The 23541-nt window shown below is 42.1% G+C and overlaps 3 protein-coding genes across 7 annotated transcripts; 2 read left to right on the top strand and 1 right to left on the bottom strand.

Moving 5' to 3' along the window:
- Positions 1–2440: 2440 nt before the first annotated feature.
- slc19a1 (solute carrier family 19 member 1) lies at positions 2441–9991 on the top strand. Of its 3 annotated transcripts, none has more exons than XM_084574238.1 (6): positions 2441–2502; positions 3290–3909; positions 5135–5918; positions 6296–6488; positions 7129–7270; positions 7722–9991. In XM_084574238.1, exons 2-6 carry the CDS (start codon positions 3628–3630, stop codon positions 7854–7856), a joined length of 1536 nt encoding a protein of 511 aa, XP_084430364.1. In that variant the 5' UTR covers positions 2441–2502; positions 3290–3627; the 3' UTR covers positions 7857–9991. The 3 variants fall into 3 exon arrangements, with proteins under 3 accessions (XP_084430364.1, XP_084430365.1, XP_084430363.1); XM_084574239.1 differs by lacking the exon at positions 2441–2502 and having other exon boundaries at positions 2521–3484; positions 3591–3909; XM_084574237.1 differs by lacking the exon at positions 2441–2502 and adding an exon at positions 2521–2864.
- Positions 9992–12929: 2938 nt separating this feature from the next.
- Positions 12930–19080, bottom strand: cyp4f3 (cytochrome P450, family 4, subfamily F, polypeptide 3). 2 transcript variants are annotated; one of them, XR_014699803.1, is made up of 14 exons: positions 18402–19080; positions 18113–18257; positions 17941–17994; positions 17685–17812; positions 17401–17522; positions 17169–17315; positions 16936–17062; positions 16783–16849; positions 16477–16606; positions 16226–16359; positions 15894–15958; positions 15728–15810; positions 14175–15637; positions 12930–13070 (listed from the first exon to the last, which is right to left on the bottom strand). XR_014699803.1 is itself a non-coding variant. In XM_084574236.1 (13 exons), the coding sequence occupies exons 1-13, from the start codon at positions 18603–18605 to the stop codon at positions 15436–15438; spliced, it is 1608 nt and encodes a 535-aa protein (XP_084430362.1). In that variant the 5' UTR covers positions 18606–19080; the 3' UTR covers positions 14009–15435. The 2 variants fall into 2 exon arrangements, 1 of the variants encoding a protein (XP_084430362.1); XM_084574236.1 differs by lacking the exon at positions 12930–13070 and having other exon boundaries at positions 14009–15637.
- On the top strand, positions 18501–23066 carry LOC311509167 (uncharacterized protein). 2 transcript variants are annotated; one of them, XM_084574234.1, is made up of 7 exons: positions 18501–18639; positions 19161–19341; positions 20097–20604; positions 20696–20945; positions 21310–21559; positions 21650–22208; positions 22326–23066. In XM_084574234.1, exons 3-7 carry the CDS (start codon positions 20111–20113, stop codon positions 22708–22710), a joined length of 1938 nt encoding a protein of 645 aa, XP_084430360.1. In that variant the 5' UTR covers positions 18501–18639; positions 19161–19341; positions 20097–20110; the 3' UTR covers positions 22711–23066. The 2 variants fall into 2 exon arrangements, with proteins under 2 accessions (XP_084430360.1, XP_084430361.1); XM_084574235.1 differs by having other exon boundaries at positions 18584–18682.
- Positions 23067–23541: the final 475 nt, after the last annotated feature.

Raw genomic sequence — 23541 nt, forward strand, 5'->3', positions numbered from 1 at the left:
AGATAGATAGATAGATAGATGAGGTCGACTTGGAGTGCTTCTTGAATTCAAGAGAGGTCCCAAAAGAGGACATAAGTCGAGTGGGCATAGTAATAGGCTAATATTAGTACAGTCTATGATAGACTGTATATAAAAAGGCTCTAATGTTAGTCCTACGACCATAACGTTGTGTCGTTAGGCGTTTCATTTTACTTTGCTTTATGTAGAGCTATGTGTGCATACTGTAGCCATAGTAACTATGGACGCCGTGGCTCGTTGTGCATACTGTAGAGGCTGGTACAATGAAATACAACGAAACTGTATCGTGACTACCAGGTTTATCACTTGAATACAAATACGAAAAAGAAAATAATGCGTGTAGTGTGTCACGTATTGTGGTGTCTTAAACAGCTAGGTTTTCATCTTGCTTCTCCTAGTGATGAATGAGCTTTGCATAGCATAGATTTTAGCGTAGCTTGTTTTTTATTAATAACCTAGTGTTTGTTAGACCTAAACAAAACCAAAAAATACACCAACACATCTCTGCAGCAGAATAAATACATGTGCTGTCACTTGCAGGGGTGTTCATTTACTATTAAACTCGAAACTGTACCCAATTAAATAAAAAACTAGATTTCTTTTGAGGTGTCTCTCACTGATTTCAAGGCCGTGTCTACTGCTGAGCACAGTTTTCATCTCGCTGTATTTTAAGCCCATTTCAAAATAAAATTCAATAAATTTCTCCCACTCCATGTTTGTGTCAGTGTTTGTTTTCGTTAGCTGACCCGGGTGAATATTAGGCGTGTTCGACTTCATGCAGATCTGTGCAGATCTGACTTGACGTGATGCATGCTGGGTTGTTATGCTCATAGATCTCGAATATGATTGGTTAAAATGAACTTGTTCTACCCAGCATGCATCACGTCAAGTCATGAAGTCGAACGCGCCCAATGAACGCGCCTAATATTTGATGAGCGGGACTGCAAAACTACATTACCCAGGAGAGGTGTGTGATGCCGCCAGATTTGATACCAAGTAAATACAGGGCCAGTGTCGCCGATACCGATATCGATACTTTTTAATAATTACGGTGGATGCATCGTCAGTCTGAATTAATCTAAATCTGAATGAATTTTCATGACATTTAAGTGCTCTGGTGATTTGCCTTTTGGATTATTAATCAGTAAAGATCCAGTACACAATTTGGGCAAAGTTTATAAGTAAATAGAAAATACTTTATTATCACAATAAAAGTTTTCGTTCAGAAACAACACAAAATGATCACTTGAGGACAAATAAAAACAAATTATTTTTCAGGCAGTGTTCAGAAACTACAATACAATTATAAAACTCAAGCTCCCTTCATGGCACTTCTTTCTGGATTTTTTTTTCTTAAATAAACAAAGTGTACAAAATTATCACTCCACAACAAATATTATAAATGTAAGGAAGTGTTTAGGAAGCACAATACAATACAAAAATAAGACATTTATTTCCTCATGCACTTTTTTCTTTTCTTTTCAGGGGTCCGTAGGGGCCAGGTGGGCGGGGGATTTTAAAAAATTCCAAGTTTGTTGTGTTTCCACTGTATCTTACAGCCTTTTTACAAATAGTACAACGTGCTATCATTTCATTTTCGGCCCGAAAATATAACCAAACAGCGCTACTCTTTCTCTCGTTGTGTGTAATGCGTTGCTACTGGTCGGGCCTGGCTGGTAGCGGTGGGCGGTGTTGGAAAACATTGGAACTTTATTTTTCATGCCCTATAGTGAAAAAATTTTGGTTGGACATTAGAAATTGGATAATACTGAAAGATGTTGACATTCCGAAGATTTTGACATTCCGCTGCCCCATATTCTTTTCTATTTGGATGGTCTGAACCCAGTTTCTGATATGATTAATGTGGTGATACTCATGGGTAAATATCACATTCATTGTTGTAAGTGGAGAGATACAAAGCCCTCCTTTGTGTGTTTTATTAATGACTTTAACTTGTTTTTTTTTCATCTCTGAAGAAAATGCACCGTGGAAAAGCAAGAAAGCTTTTTGATGATATATCTTGTTTTTTTGTTGTTTTTTTGTTGTTTTAATCCCCTTAAGTTTTTGCTCCTTGGCTGTCGGTTTTTGGTTTTTGATTTTACCCAACTGTTATACATGTTAAATAAGGAAGGACCTGACCTTATGTACCCCCCTTTTTCTATTTCATTTATTTTATTATTGTTCGGTATCTGACAACATTATTTTTGTTTCTTGTTGTATGAATAGTTCCTCTGCTTGTGTTTTGTAAATTGCAAAAAATAAAGACAAGACAAAAAAAAAAAAAAATAAAAAAAAAAAAGACAAACAGAGTCAGGTCGCCTCTTAGTGAAACGAGAAAAACTGAAACTTAAGTATCGATCTCATTACGTTGGTATCGATATGATCGATATTTGGATCGCTCTGCCCGCCTCTATTACCCAGAAGCCCCCTGTTTATTTTAACGCGGTGGCGGGACTTCTTCAGTCCGCCAATTTACCGCGCGAGGTAGGTCACGTTGTCTTATTCATGCATATTCTTACTGAAAACACGCACATTATACTTTGTCAATTCATAGCTGACTTGGAGTTGGGTAAACGGGCGGTTGGTTGTTTTTTTTGAAAAGCGCGCCAACACGGACCACGAGACCGCGCTGTGTCTCTTTTTCTCAGTCGCTGGCTGTGTCGTCGCACCTGTTTTTGTGTTATGGGCTTAGCATGTTAGCAGCTGACGCAACAGTAGCGCCAACTCCTGTTTTTGTGCTTGTGCTGCCATGTGAAGCTCAAGCATTGCCAGCGAAGAGTTGCCTTGTGTAATGATTGTGTAACAGGCTGTTTGCACTGGCCCTTGCGTAAGAGGTGGCTCATTCCGTGAGTGGAGGCTACTTCACTTTAGTGGCCTGGTAGTGATTATTACATGTAGTCATTGCTTGTGATTTGAATCGAAATAATCAGTGACATGTGGCTAGGTTTGTGCAGCAGCGTGTATGCATGTTTGAAATAAGAGTTTGAAATAATCAGTAAACGATTGACTGATTATTTCGTTAATGTACTGAGGGATCAATCCATGAACAGTCTATTGCAGCTTTCTCTAAGCTGAATATTGCCTCGTTTCTTATCCTTTCGCCTGAAAAATATCAGCAACTTGTGGAAAATTGTGCCTCAAGAGATCACTATAAAACCTTAAGAAAGCGCTCTTATTTCATGCACATAATGTGAAATAATCAAGAATTCAAGAAGTCTGCATGCTTCTTCTCTGCTTTAATGTCAAACTGACAGCACTGTTGTGTTTACAGGTCAACAATGACACCGACCTCAGCTGATGGGTAGCTCTGTGCCAGACAATGTCAGTGTGGAGCAAAGGTCAACATTCTCTTACATGCGAACGGCAGCATGTAGCATTTTAACTACCTCCTCATCCTCTTGTCAAATGCTTCATTCTCACCAGCTCAGTGTTTGAACGCGTTGAGTCCAGGGGAGGCCCCGCTGAGGTTTTTTTCATTTTTTTCATTTACATGTCCCCCCGAGTTCGTTCAAAGTAGGTCGGCAGCTTTTCCGCATCAAAACAGACCCTCACGTGGTGATCTGACACGGCAGGCAGAAGTTGCACTCACCGGCACAACCCGCTGGCACCATGGTGGAAGAAGACACGGCAGGAAGCGGGGACAGGTCCGAGGAGGAAAAAGAGCTGGATCTGAAGGCGCCGGCGGAAAAGGAGGACGTGGAGAAGGCTGTCTCGGCTTTGGCGGCCCAGGCTCCCTCTGGGGATCCTTCAGAGGAGGCCAGGGAGCCCAGGAAGTGGCAGTGGAACGTGGTGTTCTTGTGTTTCTTTGGGTTCATGACGACGATAAAGCCCGGGGAGCCCTTCATTACGCCGTATCTGCTGAGCCCTGAGCAGAACTTCACCAGGGAGCAGGTTAGTGAACGTCCTGGTAAATTTGCAGCAAAAGAGCTTTAAGAGGTAGCATTGACGAAAACAGCCAATAATGATTCATTGAAGCTGTCCAGAAAGCTAACCTGGGAGACTCTTTTTCCAAGTGTTCCTCGGTGCAGCTCAGCGCAGGAGAATTAGTAACTTCCCTGTGGGAGTTTACTGATCCATCTTACTGTGGTTAAAGTTCACATTCCTCCAAAAGTAGGCCAGTTAAATAGGTTTTTGACTGCGGACTGTTGCGTCGGATGGGATCACTGGCATCACCTGGAGGCAACACATTTGTTGCGCTGACCGTACATTTTACCCGTCTGTGCCAAAACATGACCGTGACAACAAATGTAATATGATTTAAAACACACAAGCAGTTATTTTAGGGTTAAAAAGCCTTTGCGTTCGCAGGTGAGGTGTAAATGTTACTAAATAGCGACCTCTGTGGTCAGAAGTGGTAATTACACAACAGTACAGTTTATTTTATTAGCAGCAGCACGAGTAGAATCATGAGTACTTTTATTGAGGTAGTGAACAGACTCACGTGTGTCAGTTATGAGTGTTAAAAGTATCGCAAACATAAGTTACTAATTAAACTTTTCCTTACCTTTCCTTTGGCAGTGATGTGACGATGCTGAATACGAATGTTTAGCTTGTAACAGTCATACAAGCTAAAAACAACAGTTTTATAGGCCTCATTTTTGACATTTTATGGACAAAACGATAAATAAATGAACAACACACCGACCATCTTCTCATCCAGAAGCATGTATCAAAAGTGTTTGCCTCAGATTTGTACTGTTCATTCCAGCCATGTTGCTCACCCCCCTTTTTTTATGTTGGTATGTGAGGACTGTGGGTCAACAGTGTTCTTTGTGTCTCTATCATTAAGTTCTGGTTAATTATTTAGACATTCGGAGAGATAAGACTTAAGATCTGCTGATCATGACACCAAGCTGTTCTTGGCCATGTTTGTCTGAGGTCAGTAACTCTTCCTATAGTTTGCATGTTCAGGTCTTTGAATGTATGTTGTGTTAACGACCGTGGCTGGTCTGAAGAATTCTATTTTAATAGGATTGTGTATGTAAAGTAATGCATCTTACACATGCAACTGGTAAATTAAAATTAAACTAATCAATCAATGGAATTAAAGAAGGTTAAATACAATTTTAGAAGTTTCCTACCAGCAGAGTAAAGTTGGGTTTCACTCTATCTCCAGGTGACCAATGAGATCATTCCAGTGCTGACGTACTCCTACATGGCCGTGCTGGTGCCGGCCTTCCTGCTCACGGACCTCCTGCGCTACAAGCCCGTCCTGATAATCCAGGGCATCAGCCAGGTGGTCATCTGGTCCATTCTCCTCCTGGGCAGCACACTTCTTCAGATGCAGTTCATGGAGTTCTTCTACGGCATCACCATGGCCTGCCGCGTGGCCTACTCCTCCTACATCTTCTCCCTGGTCAACCCGGCCCTCTACCAGCGAGTGGCAAGCTACTCCCGCTCCTCCGTTCTGTTCGGGGTTTTCACCAGCTCAGTCCTGGGCCAGCTGTGCATATCTCTTGGCAACATCAGCTTCTACACTCTCAACGGTATCTCTTTGGGCTTTGTCAGCTTTGGCCTGCTGCTCTCGCTGTGTCTGCCGTGGCCTAAGCGCTCCTTGTTTTTCAACCGGACGAAGAATCAGGAGCAAAGGGAGCTGGCGCCGGTCGTCACCAAGTCAGAGCTGGACAAAATGAATCCGAAAGACGGGGCGGCAGCAGCAGCAGCCCCTCAGTGCTCTGTGTCGCGTTGGAAGGATTCAGTTTTTGTGAAGATGCTGCTGGAGGTGAGAAACGTACTGAAGAGGCCCAACCTGAAGCTCTGGTGCCTGTGGTGGGTGTTCAACTCCACAGGGTATTACCTGGTGCTCTTCTATGTCCACATCCTGTGGAACAAAGTCTACACAGCCACCGAGAACAAGCACGTTTACAACGGCGGAGTGGAGGCAGCCTCGACATTTCTCAGTGAGACATTTTTGGAAAATATAAAAGCTAGTGTGTGCAGGAATGACGCATTTCTGTTTGAGTGTTTAGGTCAGTCATAAATCAAGACCACCTTCTTGTAGCGCCAAAATATCTTGTTCCTCTTCATTGCCAGGCGTCAAAGCTACCAAAAAAAAATCAAAAGCTAAAAATCAGCTCAGATTGAGGGACGGAAGTCTGGAAAAAGCTGCCTATTTTACAATAAAGAGGCCTATAGGAGTTCCTTGTAGTAATCTTCGCAAGTACTAAAGAAAAGAAAACACATTAAATACACTAAATCAAAAACAGATGTTAGTTATACTGTGTCGGTATTGAAAGGTCAACCATTCGTGCTGACTATCTGACCCGTTTTCCTGCAGGTGCGATAGCTTCCTTCGTGGCGGGTTTTGTCAAAATCCGGTGGAACGTCTGGTCAGAGCTCGTCATCGCGATCATCACGGCGGTACAGGCGGGCCTGCTGCTCCTCATGGGGACCACAGACAGCATCTGGGTCTGCTACGTTTCCTACGTCATCTTCAGATGCTTCTACCAGTTCCTGGTGCCCATTGCCACGTGAGTGCCGGATACAGCGCACAATTTGTCACTGCACGTCAGTGACGGGGCTATGCAACAGATCAAAGCGGTCAGTCAAGTAAATATTGAAGATTCAGGTCAGCAAGGTTGGAGAAAGACGACTTTTACATCCAGATAGGAATAATTCACATCCTAGATTACAGTTTAACTGGTAAATAAAATGATCCAACATCAGAATAGACATTTTTAGACATGAGCAAAGTGTTTCTGCTGCTGTGGAGCATCAAATCTGTTGGAAATGAAACGGTTATTGTTCCAAAATCACTGACTACAGAATATAACCATGATGCTTCCATGTTTCTAACATTTCTGCCCACACACAGTCCAGCTTGGTTCACCTTTCCAAGCACTTGTTTGAACAACTGGCTGCTTCTCTACCTCTGTGCGTTAACCCCACGCGGGGCACACATGCTGGATGGATTCATTCCAACCAGATCCAGAGTTAACTTGGTTTTTAGGAGCTAATATTTTCCTAATCATTGGATTGTCAAATATTTACACCACCTCTCATAACCTGTTCGAAAACTCCTTCTGATCAGGCCAGTTTCATCTAAACTCTTCTGGCCTATTTTGATGATCGATCCACTTGGCCTGCGTCAATGCTGTCTTCTCTCCACAGTTTCCAGATCGCGTCGTCGCTCACCAAGGAGCTCTGCGCCCTGGTGTTTGGGATCAACACTTTCTTGGCGACGATACTGAAGAGCATCATCATCCTGATCTTTTCAGATAAGCGGGGCCTCGGACTGGACGTGCAGAATCAGGTAAAGTAAAAGCAGCCTCAGTAATTAATTCATACCAGTGACAAGGGCCAATTCCAAACGGTTTAACGTTGAGAGAAATGAATGAAGAGACCGTGTCAGAGGTGGCACTTTACTATGTTGGGAGATTATTTTACTTTATGTGTGCTTACCTGCTGCAAATCAAGACGGGAAACACTGAAGCACATCAATCAAACACTTGAGTCCAATGAGAAACTTAAAGAAGCCAGTGTTTCTCTGTAGTTTGCTTTAAAGATAGAAGATCCTTGAGTTTTTTTGTTTGTAAAAACTTTAATTTGTCCCTTTTTTTTATACCAATATTACAGTTTGAAGGCTGTAAAAAGAAAATAACATGTAAATCTCATCCTTGATCAGTTTCTGGACTCAAACCACACTCAAAATCCTCCGTTGTACAGCGACAGTTACATAAACTCTATTTCTCTTTCTTTTCTAGTTCCTGGTATACTTCATTTACTTCACCATTCTTACCGCCGTCTACTTCGTCTGCGCTGCTGTGGTCATCTTCCGCCATTACCGCCGCACCCCTCTGGAAGCCGTTCCAGAGGAGGAGGCGGGGCCGCGCTCATAAACCTCCACCCCCCCCCCCCCCCCCCATCAGTAAACTCAGAACCTTCGTCTGAAAGTGTCAAAGCACAATAACACAGTGTTGCCTTAAACTCTTGTCTATGAACGACTATTACCTAGAGACCAGGTTTGTGCCAATAAGCGGTTCAGAGTCGGCAGGGTCAGACGTTCTAACCGCGCGTTCAGTGTTAGCCTTTACCACACAAGTGCCTCATCTTCTGGTCTAAAAGATCTAATCAGCACTTTTTTGTACTAATCAGCACTTAGCTAAGTATTGTGCGAAAACATCTTAGATACAGAGTGGGACCTTTTAATGTGCAGACACTCCTTTTGTACTAAATGTTACAATTACACTGCCGTTTGACAAGAACAGAAAAAGACCACGTTAGTATGATTACTTTTTGACAATGATAGATGGTCACATTTACACATCAGTGTCAGATTAGGAATGTCTTCAACTGATCTTCTACTACTGCAGTAGACTTGTTTATAGTGTTTAAATTAATGTTGTGATTGCTGTAATTCTGTTAAAAACTGTTATGTAGAAGAAGGACACTATTAATAATTAGCTACATAGAAACGGGTTTTATGTGGAAATTGTGTTTATAGACATTTCTACACAAGTGAATGTGTAGATTTTTTAAAATTAGTATTTCTGTCTGTATTTGTATTAGTATCTGGTTGCTTGTGAGTTTGACTGCCATTTTTATAAGCAACCAACCAGCAAGATAAAGCAGCAGCTCTCGTATCTACAGGCGCTGGTCCTGTACAGCACATAAGTACACAGTGTTACAACAGAGAGCGTGCTCAGTAGGATTTTAAAAACTTATAAAGGACACACGCAGCCATAACACAAGAGGTCTTACAACATTAGATTCTTCAGGATGTGTAGATATTTGTTTTTTGTTTTTTTTTGATTGAAATAATTCCTGACACACGACTGTGAATGCTGTAGAAAATCAGGTGTTAATTTTTTATTCACAAATAAATCACAATTGGTGGATAGAAATCTTCTCGATCAGTTTTTGGAGTCAAACCCACACTTTGTTTTTGATTTTAACTTTTATTCAAATGGAAAAAAAAAAAAAAAACATCTCGACATACCGTCATTTGTTCCCAGAACGTTTGATTAAAGATTAGAAAGCACAAAAACAAGACATAATACATTCTTAAAAACATTAGATGAAGCAATGACAAAACATTTAAAAAAAAAAAAAAAAAAAAAAAAAAAAAGTTGTAGTGCATGCAAGACTGGTAAAATGTCAAAACAGGTTTGTAACGTTTAAGTTTTCTTGTGATGGGAACCACTTGATGACATTTAAAGGAATTCTGTTAATAATTTGTTGAAACCACTGAATCAATAATTTAAACTTTTTCCATACTCCTCCCCAGCACACACCAGGTAATAATGCTGTGTTTAAAGTCCGAGTTTCATAAAAGGATGTGTGAAAGTCACTTGTTTGGTCAGCTGCTGCTCACAGCACAAAGACAGTTGTTTTCCTGCATCTCTCAGCAGGAGCTTTGATTTAGATTGTTTCTACAGCTGGACACGGTGATGCGATTGGAGTTGCTTCGCCCTGAAAACATGCGCAAGGCTGTGCAAAGCTCGCACAACGTCTAAGAATCAGGAATGAAATGGAATCAATCCATTGCACCTGCACCGAAATGGCGGATTCTGATTGCCTCTGTTAAAATTCAAAAGACCATTGTAAAGACATTTAAAGATGGAAGTCAGGCCCTTAACACTCCGGATGCTCAGTCTTTGACTAAAATTGGCAAACAAAAAACGAGCCATTAAGTTAACTGATTAAGGAGACAGTGAAGGCATTTGAAGCTTTTTAAGAAACTGCTGTTGCAAAATGGTGCCAGGTTCCTTCCTTTACAGTCAAGCATCCACGTTAAAGCTGACGAGGAAGCTAAATACATAATTTTATCTGAAGTTACAAGACAATTTACAGCCATAGCCTGCAACCAGCAGTTTATCAAACCATCCTCATGTGACTTATTAGTGGTGATTTGCTGCCCTCAAGTGGTGAAGCTCTAGACTACACTCCAGCAGAAATATTCCTTCCTTTTACTTTTGGAAATTAAAAAAATAAAAGGTCAAAAGATTTTTCGTTTTTTTTTTTTTTTTTTATTAAACACACCTCCATAAAATACACCTAATATACCGATCCAGCTCCAAACATCAAACTACAATAAATACTGACAGGATATGTCTCAGTGCTTTGTCTTGTGGAGTGTCTGCAGCTTTTTACAAGTTAAAAATGGCAATTTATTCTTCATCTAATGCTTATGTGATGTTAATAACATATCGACGCCATAATGAAAAGCCAAATACAGAGAGAACGCAAAGAAGAAGACGGACATACTGTGAGTTGTGAGTAGGGAGCTTTGTTGGCTGACCAGACAATGGCCTCCCTTTTTTCCCCTCCGGCTGTCGGCTCAGCTCCTCCCCACGCTGCCCTTCAAAGTGGTGAGGCTACGCACATCCGACCCGCCTCCGATCACAAAGCGTCCTCAGCCGTAATGAGCTCGAGGTGCCAGTCGATGTCATTCATGAAGTCCGCTACGGGAAAGCGCACATTGCTGGCCTTCCTGGTATTGTTCAAAATTTGACTCGGAATTCTTGACGCACACCTCAGGAAGGCCTCGCAGCTTCTCTCTATGGCCGGGCTTGTTCTTGCTCCTGGGCTGTTGTCTTTTGCCTTATTAATTTTATTTCCTCTTGTATTGTCTAATAAATTTTTAAAGAATGAGACTTAAAGTAGCAGGTAATAGCTGGATAAACAAATGCATCCTGTTTAAAACGTGAAGGAGGGATGACTCTTGAGGGTTACTAGACCGCTCTCCGATCTTTTCAGTGCGTTGTGTCGTTTGGATTCGCACTTGGAGTGTAAATCCACTTTTGCACATTCCAAAATCTTTTCAATCTGGATCTTGCGCATCTTCGCAGGTTCAGCCGTCTTAACTCATTGGTGATTCCTCTGGCAAATGACAAAAGGAGAAAAGAAGACGGGTCACACAAACACCTGAATATAAAGTGTCAAAGGGATGGTTCAGGTTCTCTGGAGTAGGGAACATCACCAGAGTCCACAGACAAAAACATTTTACCCCGCAGAACGTGGGAGTGGCTTGATGTTAAAGTCACGCAGCAATAAAGCAGCAACTCTTGTGTTCTGGGAGGTAAAATTAAATTTCATTTTTCATTGGAGAACAATGAAACGGCTTCAGTTCCCTGTTGGAAAAGTATGTTTGCAAGCATAGTATCCATTGCTTGCCTTAATACAATGACTGTACCTCATACAGTTTCACTTCAAAGAAATTGAACCATCCCCTTAATTCTACTTGAACCTTGTATAGCCTGGTGGTTTGACAATGCTTAAAAAACTTACCATCAGTTTCCTCTGTATGCCGAAGAGCAGTGGTGCCATTGGACCCAGCAGCGGCTATTGCTGGTTTATTGAAAGAAAATACGTATTAGTGTCAACTGTTTAGCATAATGAAGTATTAGGAATAAAAAAAAAAAATAAAAAAAAAAAAAACTTACGTTCCTTCTTCCAGAAATCTGAAAAAACAAAAAAACAGTGACGTTAACAGAAAATACAGCGCAGGAGAACCGCAATAAAGAATATTTTATCAGTAGCATGTTGATTTTTAAGGCATTAATAGCACCAGTACTGACCTGGTTGCCAGGGCATGGATTCTGTGGGAAGAAAATTATAACATGAACAAAGTTAGAACTCACATTGCTAGATTCATTTCACTATAAGTTTTATTTAGGGCTTCTCACCTTTCTGAAAGAACCATTCTCCTGAAAGAAAATTAAAATAAAGTATCAACAAACACGTTTTATTTATGTAACTTGATGCTTCAATGTTAACGTTGTAGGATTTTCATCATTGTGTTTTACAGCCCACAGTGGACCAACCAATCCAACTAGGCAAATTGTTAGTTGTAGTGTGAAACCTTACCACTAGATGTCACTATACATCCTGCACACCGGACCTTTAACTGCTCATCACTGTGGTGCTAATAAAATGAGTGTATATGGGGGTGTTACCTGCTGTCCATTTGTGAACGAGCACCAGCACCACAACAATGGAGACCATAGAGATTAAGACAGTCAGTCCTGCAGAAATTCTCAGTTTTGCTGTAAAATAACGACAGCAACAGTTACACATTTCAGTTGGTGATCGTGTGGGGAAGCCAATTAAAAAAAAAAAAAAACTCACGTTGGGGTTTAATGAAATCGATGACGATCTCTTCGCTGATCTCATTACTGACCCCATTCCTCAGCTCACAGCTGAACACTTTTATGTCTGAACTTGTTCCCTGGGACACACAGTGAAACAATAAACATTACCATTTATACACATATATTTTTCTAAAACATAGGAGACCTATGCTCCACACAGTACCTGAATGCCTCCTTTCCTGACACACACATGCTTTCTGTGTCGCATCAAACTGTCTTGACTTAAACATTAATCACTTATCTTGCGCAATAAATACTTTGACGAGGGACTTGTCAACCGATCAGTGAATCGCATCAGCCACAAACAGTACCTTAACAATAGTAATGGTCTTAGATGAATCTGTTCTGATCTTTTGGTCTTCCGTCCATGTGTAGGTGACTGGTTCAGCTTCTGTGGTGTCTCCAGTACAAGTCAATTTGCATGTGTTCATTTCCGCCACACATGTTTGACTAACAGCAGGTTTAGGGACAGGAGCTGTTGTCATTGGAGAGGGACATTAGAAATAAAATCACAAGTTTCCGTTTTCTCCTCATCAAAATCTCCAGAGTGCTTAACTTGATAAGCAAAATGGCGTGTAATTTATCCACTTACAGATGACTTCAAGGCGAATTGAAGTCAACTTCGCGCCGTTGATCTCTGGTGTGTACACGGCGCTGTCCTCTCGGGTCAGTCCTTTGATTGTCATCACTCCGGTTGACTGGTTAAGGTGGCCACGCTCTGTAAGAACACATGGCTAGTGCTCGTCACAAATGATTCAAATGTGGCGCATCAATCTTTAATTTTAAATGAAGAACTTTGTATGCACAGTATACCTTTGAACTGACGAAATGACTCAAATATGCTTCCATCCCAATCCATGGCAATGTTATTACCATCTTTCCATTGTACTGATGTGATGGCGCTCTGAGAGTTTGGATCGAGGACAACTTCACCGCCCAACTTCCCGTACACTACAGTCTCTGCAAGGACAAAAAGGTTTAGAGCTGCCTTTAAATATGCTTTTTACATACTAGACTCTGGCCAGGTTCTGGATAAGAGAGGTTCATCTGCTAATCTGACACAAAGGTTGAACAATGAAAGTTATTTTTTTGTCACACACATTTGGCTCATTCTTATCTGTGAAACAGTGGGCTTGTGTGATTTGTCACTGGATGGTGTGCTCATGCCAACAGGGGTGTGACAATGAAGGACTTCCATGACCGGAAGGCAGATATAGATAAGAAACAAGTGAGGGCCGTACAAACTCTGAACCTTGCCTTTGCCCAATTAGATTAACCTGTCAAACTGTGTGTGTCTATTCCATTAAGACATCGTTTATTTATCCCACGTGTGGGAAATTTCCTTGTCACAGTGGTGCGGAATTTGCGCGGAAAATATAAACACAAAAAGTCCACAGCAATGACGAATTCGACAGGAAAATTACACAAGAAACAAAAATGACAACATATATAGAGGAAAACAGAAATCTAAAGACATTTTGTATGTACACTGTGGTGGTGGAAACTATAAATAAAACTATAAAAACCATGAGATGGTGAGGTTGGGGTTCGTGCAACATAAGTCAGTGCAAAAAGCAGATTTTCTTTTTGCTGATTCATTTTCATATTGCATTTTTATTCACAATTGTTCTATTAGTGGTTGTTTTATATTGATTTATATTTCCTACCTATTCTATTTATTAAAAAACAGTTGTTTGATATCAAAATATAAATTGACATATGTATAAACTGTTTATATATAATTGTTTATATACAGACTGGGCTGGAGCCTCTCCTTCTGCTCTTTTAATGTATTTTATTCATAGTTCTTCCACGATTCGTTATCTAATTGGTCAATTTATAATATATTTTCGCCTTGTTTTGCCTTATATTCAGTCTGTATGAAATGCCTGTTGCTTTCAATGTCGTTTGACGCGCTGACCTGCGCAGGGCGGGGCCGTGGATACGGAAAATAACACTGCTGTTGACCCTGATATAACCACGCAATCTACCCAAAACAGCTTTCAGAGAGAGGACAACAAGTTGGAAAACAAGAAAGAGGAGGCTCGAAGGAGAAAAACTCACCGGCCTCCGCGGACGCAGCAGCCAAGAACCACAGACACAACCAACCGGCCCGCATCGTGGCTGTCACCGACGGCCACATCTCCGGTCGGTTAAACTGTCAAAAACGAGGAGAAATGCAGGCTGCTGCTGTTGAGGACCCAGAGAAACATGTCAAGAGACGTTACCTACGAACTATAATTACAAGCTAAACTCATTTCAGTCTTAACACGCTAGCTTAATACGCAGTTTATGCTCAGAGACGACTGAAACGGTAGAAACTGAAAGTTAAAGACAACAACAGGCTCCGCCTTAAAAGGACTGGAAATCAGAATAAAATAACATTAAAACAAATTATTGCGTATTATTAGGTGTTAGAAAATGATTTTATATTTAATCCAATCAATTTTATATGTAATAAACATTTTTTTTTATACTTTTTAAAAAGTTTACTCTTAAACGTCATTACAAAGCGGAAGTATTCCGCCCCTGGTGGTCACGGGTTGTGACTGCAGGTCTTGATGTGAGAAAAATTCATTTGAACAGATCAAAACTGCTTTACTGTGTTGTGTGGACAACCCTCTGACTTAAGTTCATTTATCTCCTTTATGTATGAAGTAAAGCATGCACCTGAGAGGCCCAAAGCTTGTTTACTAATTCTGTAGAAAGGATTTTAAGCAAGAGAAGGTCCCGGGTTCGAATCCATGGGCCGACTGGTTCCTTTCTGTGTGGAGTTTGCATGTTCTCCCTGTGTCTGTGTGTGTTCTCTCCGGGTACTCCGGCTTCCTCCCACTGTCCAAATACATGCTCATTAGGTCAATTGGTGATTCTAAATTGGCCGTAGGTGTGAATGTGAGTGTGAATGGTTGTCTGTCTCTCTGTGTTAGCCCTGCGATAGACTGGCGACCTGTCCAGGGTGTACCCCCGCCTCTCGTCCGATGACAGCTGGGATAGGCTGCAGCAGACCCCGCGACCCTTAACAGGACTAAGCGGTTACAGAAGATGAATGAATGAATGAAAAAGGATTTTAAGCAAGATGAATGTCATAATTTATTTTTTCATACAGTAAAATTGAACACAGAATGTTGCAACATGTTGCTTACATTATAGTATTTTTACATGTTGTATGTTACATTTGGAAGGAAAAGAAGAAAGGCTTTGTGTACTTTGTAGGGACTAAATGTTGAAAATGTTGGTACATCTGTAAAGCCAGAACTTTTGAGTTTTAAAAAACATGATAAAACATTTGAAAATGTCACTCCGTCGGATCATTCATCCAGTCGTTCTATCTGTCCGTCGAGTTCAGGGTCTCCAGCTGCAGCCACAGTCCTCCCTCTGCACGCAGGACGAGCTGGGGGAGACGGCGAACGGCCCCAGAGCTTCTCCCCAGCTCGGGGTTCACACCCGGGCTCAGACGAAACCTGAGCAGGGTCAACGCCACGACAACTCGAAGCTCCGCCAGGGCGAATTTCTGTCCAATGCAGTTCCTGTGAACACGTACAGGTTATTTACTCGACCAACACATCCTCACTTTAGTCAGATCTTATTCAGCTTCAGGCCGAATGACAAAACTGAACCTTGGGCCAGAAGAGAAGGGGATGAAGGCATGAGAAGAGTGGCTCTCCGTGTTGTTCGGGTCAAAACGCAGAGGGTTAAATTCCTGGTTAGAGAGTAAATCACACAGATTAGATAAATCTGTACCAAAGTGAACATCAAATTAAAATAAATGTGTTCTGTTCTTACATGTGGGTCTGTCCAGACAGCAGGGTTGTGATGCGTTCCATAAATACTGACCAAACAGATCGCACCTAGGGAATGTTTAAAGGGCAAAAAGAGGTATTTTGACTTGAACCTTCAGAGCTTTACTCTCTTAAAGGACGCTCTTAAACAACTCTCACCACAAGTTTCATTTCCCAGTCGACACGGCATACAGTAAAATCTCCTTAAATGGATATTCCTTAAAATGCTGCATCACCAATAAAAAACTGCATGGTTTGCTGACATGCAAAAGCTTGGCTAGAAGCAAAACCTGAACGGTGGCCTTTTTAAAATGTACTTTTAAAGAAGCTTCTCACCCTTTGGTACCGTGCAATCCCCTGGTAGCTCAATGTCCTGAGTGTAGTTCCTTGTCACAGCCTGCACAGGAGAGTGGAGTCTGAGGCTTTCTCTGATGCACATGGTGGTGAAGGGAAGGCTGGACAGATCCTCCCTTTACATTAAAAGACGTGTCATTGCACACATGTCCATATTCACATCTGAATAACTGAAATAGAACTGATCCACACGGTGAATAGGTAAAGTATTCAATGTGTGTCTTTTTTCTGACCATTGTATGACATGTTCATCTCGCCCCTGCATCAGGTCCATCACTTCCTGTCTGCATTTTTCCTGATAGTGTTCGTGGCGCGCTAAGTTATACAGCGTCCAGCAAATAGCGCTCGCAGTCGTGTCATGACCTGTGGACAAAGCACTTCATTTCAAGTAAGAAAGCTTTCATGTTGACGATTAAAAATAAGGTGAAAATTCTATAAAGTGCAGCTTTAATATTTAGGTCGGAATGCTAATAGACTAACGTTGTGTAATTACCACTTCTGAGCACAGGGGGCGCTATTTAGTAACATTTACATCTCACCTGCGAACATGAAGGTGTTGGCTTCAGCTTGTATCTCTTCATCTGTCAGGCCTTGCCCGTCTTCATCCTAACACGCAACACATACACAATCATGTGTAATATAATGAATTGCAGTACCTCTTGTATTTCTTTATATTTCTTCTGTGGGCCAACCTTCGACAACAGTATGATGTCCACGAAATCTTTCTTCCTCTGCGGTGTTGTGACATTAGACAGTGTTTCTTTCTCCATCTGTTGGTCGATGAGGGCTCGACGCTTCTGAACCACTTCTCTGGTGAACCTGCAAAATACAGTAGGATAAAATAGATGCTAATTAGAGCTATTTTCCAAAAAGTAATATCACGTGCTAATACTTTACTTTTCATATTATATATGAGAGAGCACACCTGTGTACAACGTTTAAGGCCTGCCTGAACCGTTTTCCCTGCTGGGATTTCCAGTAAAGCCACTCCCAGTGGTGCAAAATGTTTTGCCGGCGGTCTATTATCAGGTCGCTGAGCTCCACTATGGCTGACACATACTCACTGGTAGACCTGGAGAGACAGTTTCATCAAAAACATAGAAGTACGACGTGAATAAAATATATCTGCTAAATTAATCAAGTGCGTATAGTCTCACTCCTGACAGTTGCTGTTGTGGCTGAAGGCACATTTCAGTAAACTGTCCAGTGTCATCAGGGTGACATGGTCAAACATCTCCATGTTATTCTTGCCTTCTGCCACCAGGCGGCGCCACTTATCCTGAAAGACATTGAGGGAGACGCAGGACATAGGAAACCAATCATGTTTTTCTTCTTCTAGTTCCACAAAAATATTAAATAATAAACTCTTTATTTTGCGTTTTTATGCGCGTGTAAACTGTGAGTTTGACCTTGTTGCTGTGTGTGGCTGTGTGTGTCTTACATGCATGGTATTAGCTGAGGAGTTGAACATGGTGACGTAGTTCTTCAGGATATCAAAGTGAAAAGCTGGAGTGAGCAGCCGTCTCTTGCGGGACCACTCCTCCCCGTTGCTTATTAACAGACTTTGTCCTGGCGGAGATGGTTTCAATGTGAAGATCAGCCATTTGACTTTACAATTACACAAACTTGATTCCAACGAACCTTGAAATTGCATAACTGCAGACTAATTTCAGAGCAGCATGACATATTTGACTCACCAAGCCATGGACGCAGGTGGCCGTAGATAAGCTCATCTTTCATGGTGATGTTCGCTTGGAGACGTAAAGGAGTGATGATATAATGGAAGGAGGAAACAACATTATATGAAGCTCTGGGGAAACTGTAATAGTCAGGTAGCTTCACTATCTTACTGATGATGCTAGTTCCTACCAGAGGCCATTAGCAGAGGTTTGACGTAGTCAGGGTGGAAGAGTCGGACCAGGTGATAGAAAGGCCCGATGAACCAGCTGCAGGAGTGTTTGTACGTCTGCACCAAGTCGTCCACCTGCAGGAGACCTTCTTCTGTGCTCTGCATCTGAGGTAAAGATGATTTATTGATGGGTTACTGCATTAGATGATGAAATCCAAAGCACATCCTATATCGCTGTCTACAACTGCATTTCCTGATTTGTTGTGTCACCATTTGTCGAGCATCAAACATAATAAATAGTCTACCTACCTGTCCCAGGTGGCCTATCAGCCACGAGCGTGCTTTTGGCTTGCTGAAGCAGGACAGCCTGTGAGTGTACCAGGCATGGCGCACCAGCAGCTTCACCGTCCAAAACACAACGACTGCAAGAATTCCACTACTGACCACGTACAGGACGTCACAGAGGCCCGACCGGGTGAGGACCTGGGAGAGGATAGTCTGGAGGACAGCCATCCTGGCACAGAAGCCGAAGCATCCAAAGGCCCAGGTTTCCCTGCACTTGTCCTCTTCTTACAGAAGCTGTGCTAACAGTGAGTGGCTGTCAGTGATGAAACATGCCTTAGCCAAACGGTTCCACAGGTTATTGCAGTTATTTCATCACAAACAACTGCGGTGACACATTGACAAACACTTCCTTTATCTGTTTAAAGAACCAGTTATTTCCCATGGCACTATTCGGCACTGAATTGTGTCTCAACAGAAAAAAAACTGTGTGAAAGCGAAGAGATGGGCTGTTTAATCTTTTCTTAATATGCACAATAAATGCTTTTACTTTGCATATTTATATATTTAGTTAGTGTAGCCTTTCTGTCGTTTATTATTGGTCACTGTGTTATTATAGGAATTGTTACTGTTCCTGCAAGATTTTTTTGTATTGTAAGATAAAATTTACTTAAAATAATTAGTCAGCTTGGCCAATTTTAAAATTATATTTAGTTTCTACTCTGAGAACTTCAATGAGCCACTTGTCCAACACTGCTTCAACTGGGTGTCTGTCTTTACGAGGAGCCACTGAAGGCCACACTGATTGGTATCTGCTGCACCTGTGGGCGAACTGGACGGAAGCCAGGGCGAAGAGACGCAGAAAATGAGCTTGGAAAGCCCTGCTCGACAGTTACAGGCAGACTGAAACGAAACCCTGAAAGCAGTCCAAGTTTTCAGGTGTAATGTTTAGACCTGTCAGTTTCAGGTAAGTTTTTAATGAAAGGAATTTGCCCGAACAGAGCGGGAAATCTCCACTTAGCTAGCTAGTTAGCATGGTTAGCTAATTGGCTTAATTAGTAGCTAAATTAGAAACATCCCCACAGCCTTCCATTGAAGGTGTACTATTCAATATGTAGTCAATATATGTGCTTAGTGATATTTACATATTTATTATTTTATTATCACTATTATTAAGTTGGAAAAGCTCCTAATTGTCACATTTATTATTGGATAAAATGGTCAGAATTGACCGGAAGTCAAACTTTACTAGAAATTAGGGATTCTAGGCATTCAGGCATTTTAATTAAATTGTATAAATTGCCTTTCCATTAACTTTAATAATCCTACAGGATACAATAGGGATACAAATGCAAATAATCTATTCATTTAATTTAATAACTTCCTCTTTAAGATGAATTGTTGAAGTTGCCAAAACTGGCCTGTCAGTTGAATAACTAGGAAGCTATTTCATAATCTAGTGATGCATGATGTTTTCACAATCTTTAACAGTGATCTGACAGCGCTGACAGTTGGACTTTGTATTGATGACTCCTCAGCAGTAGCGCTTACTTTAAGGCTTTGTATCTTGTTCTCTACTGTTTTATATTTCTGCGATTGCATGTTAGAAGACTGAAACGTATCCAATAAATAAAATCATTTACCTCGTGAGATGGTGTTCAGACTCCTCAGCTTGTTTGTTGTGGCGAAATCTCAGTCATCTTATTGTTGTTCTGATGACAGGTCTTCAGCTTGACATGAATGAAATGGCAGAAGGGCCCGACAGGTGTCCCAACCAAAAAAGGTTTCCACCGCCAGCTTCCCTCTCCCCTCTGTCGTCTCACGGCCTCAGCTCCACCCAAACGTGGCTTCCAGTTGAATCTCCTCTGCGGCCTCCTTGGAGCGACCGCCAAACGGAGCCGGATGAGGAGTCTGGGGACGGTCCCATCGGGATGCAGTTAAGAGAGCGTTCTTCTTCTCGTTTCTACGAGGAGCTCTTCTGTACCGGCCGAAGCTCCGTCCCTCTTGCGCCTCTGGCTGGTGCCCTCATGACCTCCTCTGAGCCACAGGGCGATGTGGTGAGACAAAGTTACCTGGGGAAGCTGGAGCGCAACCACAGAAGATATTTTGTCCTGAGAGCGGGGAGTCACACTGGGCCGAGCCGACTCGAGTGGTACAAGAGCCAGGAGAAGTTCACCGCTGTGGAGAAGTCTGCTGGTAAAGCTGCGCTGTTCGGATCAAGCAAGCAAGGGTTGGTAAAAGTTACTTCAGCTAATTAAAGGGTTTATACAAGAGCTCAGAGTTTGTATTTACTCATTCAGTAATTAAATCTTACTTCCCAGGGTGATTTACCTGCGGTGCTGTCTTGGCGTCAGTCGGATCGGCAGTTCCCGGAAAGGCCACGCGGTGGCGCTGTACGCCAAGGATCAGACCATGGTGCTGGTGATGGAGGACGAGAAGGAACAAGAAGACTGGTATGTGGCCATTAAGAAACTTATAGAGGAAGAACAGAAGGATGAAGAGCACAGAGAAGGGGTTGAGGAAGAGGATGATGGGTATTGTACTCTCCCACCTGCTGCTTTCTTCAAAGAGGTTGGACCTGAAGCTTTTTTTTTTGTTTTTAATAGAGTAATAGAAATCTGTAGGTTGATTCTAATTTTGCTGTTTTAGTAGACAAAACCTGATTTGCAGCTTTTTGTCTCAGTCAGAAATGATATATCAGGTAATCAACAGATGGTGTGATTGTGATCATATGTTATCTGATTCCTATGACGATCAAATTAGTAAAAAATGAATCCTTTATTTAATCATTTGCGGGTTATGCTGTCAATTTAACCTATGTCACACTACAAAAACAAAACAGAAAAAAGAGCCATCTTTAAGTGCTACTGCCTCTGACTGGCTATAAAAATATCGCTGCCATACTCCGCTCCCGTTCCTTTCACCTTCACCTAAGGTTTGGCCCGTCACGGTGAAGCCCAGGGGTCTGGGCACCTCCAAGTCCCTCACAGGAGAGAACCGGCTCTGCCTCACAGCTACGTCTCTCATCTTGGTTAGACTGGGTGCAGGCAATGATCTGCCATCTGTCACCATACCTTTACTTAGCGTTCGGCGCTTTGGTCATTTAGATGGCCTTTTCTACTTGGAGGTAGGCAGGTCTGCCCCAAACGGTCCTGGAGAGATCTGGATGGAAGCGAGAGAACAAGGTAATTAACAATAGTTTGTTCATTTCCTCATGTTTCATGTTTATTTAGTGTGCTTCATTGTATGAATGTGACTATTTATGTTCTGTACAGGAAACCCAGCAGTGGCCCAACACATTCATGAGGCAGTTCGGGAGATGGTACGAGCATTACGAGCTCTTCCTGACTTCAGCCGATCACCAACCTCTAGTCACAGTCAGCCTCAAGCCTTTCTAGCCTCAAAGCGCTGCAGACCAGTATACAGAGAAAAGCCAGTGAATGTGAGAGCTCTAGGTCCGCTGGCCACGCTTCCAAGAGCCCCTGATGTCCAGACTACTCCAGCACAGTGTTACCAGAGCCCCCGCAAACAAGAAGAAACGCAGCCAGAATTATCCCTGAGCTCCACCGCTCATTTCAGCCCATTCAGAGCTCAGCACTGCAGCTCTGTGTCCAGCAGCTACATGGAAATGGAAACAGACCAATGCAGTGTTGCAGTCCGTAGGATGCAGGGCCAGGAGCCGGTTGAGGAGAAGGAAGTGCTGGGGTACATGACCATGTCCCCTCAGGTCTGCCACAGTTCATCTGTGTTGCCTCAGGATGACTATGTGACCATGGCAAGTCCTCATAAACATGACTGGCCATCTTCCTCTTCCCTTCAGACATCATTCAACAGGTAAGGACCTTATTTTCTTTGCTGCTAGTGGGAAATGATCCCTTACAACACATTAACTTTAGACATTAACTTTGGCTTGTGTGTTTTTGGAGTAAAATCCAACTGTTGTATTTTTAGCTCCACCTCTGTTTGCCACTCCCCGCTGCATCCGTCTGTCCACAGTCAGACACACTGGCTGGTGACTTCAGTCCAACAGTCAGAAAGAAAAACTGGCCAATCACAGATGAGCATCAGCTGCTCTGGTCAACCTCAGTATAATGCAAGACAGGAGCAGACATCAGCTCAGCACAGTCGGCGCTCGGCACAGACTTCTCCTGTGGGGAGTGTCGACCGCTCTGATCTGACTCCGTTTTCCTTGAGTGGACCGGTCTATGCTAGACCTCTGCAGGCCGGCCCAGTCTTTGATACAGGCCAGTCTAGTCGACTCCAAACTCTACCTGCTGTTAGAAGATACTGGCTGTCTTTGTGTCTACCTTCTTGCCTTCAAGCGGAGGACGGATGAGTGTTTGGAGTAATGAAATATTTAGTTTATATTCCATTAATATGAACGGGAGCTATTTATTTCACCTGTAGAAGGTGACATAGGTTACAGGATGTGTTGAAAATCCAAAGTCACAACCTGCTGCATGAGCTAAGTGTCGTTGGAAAAAAATGCTCATGTAAATTAAAAAAAGAAACTTGCCAAAGAATAATTTCTAGTAATATTTCAGCTGTTCTTGTTTTGTTTTCACATTTACAGGATTCAAGGATGTTTGAGTTTAACATAGATCATGTGCCTTTCAGGTCTTAACAGAAGAACAAGTAGTTGCAAGTGTCTGTAAATGCACCTTTTCATTTGTCACTTCTTTGTCAGTTCTTTCTTTGTTTTTGTTTTGAAGAATCTGTTAAACCTGAACTACACACAGCACCAGATGATGTTGCACTGCAATGTTGAATAATTAAAAGAATAAAGTCACGCAAATGCACGTTTTGTTTGACTCTTGATATTATACAAGTTGAATATTATTTGACATTATTTGATTGAAACACTCAAACAAGTTCTTGACCATCTTGTCAAATTGCTGTAAAATCAGAAACAGAGCAGTGAGGCTTAAATGACAGTAAGAATTAGATACTGAAACTTGGCTCATCAAGAAACCGTTTGCAGTGTTTCTGATCAAGTTCAATTTGTGACAAAAGATGCACTCACATTATTACCTCACATGGTCAGTAGTTGTTCCTTCACTCTGTAACTTCCTCCTGCTCTCCTTTCTGTAGAAATTGAGCCAGAATTGATTCATGTTCTGAGTGCTATGGCCCTAAGCAACAGAAAAGCTGCAACAACCTTTAACAA

Source organism: Chelon labrosus, assembly GCF_963514085.1.
Source record: "Chelon labrosus genome assembly, chromosome: 24".
Lineage (NCBI taxonomy): Eukaryota > Metazoa > Chordata > Actinopteri > Mugiliformes > Mugilidae > Chelon > Chelon labrosus.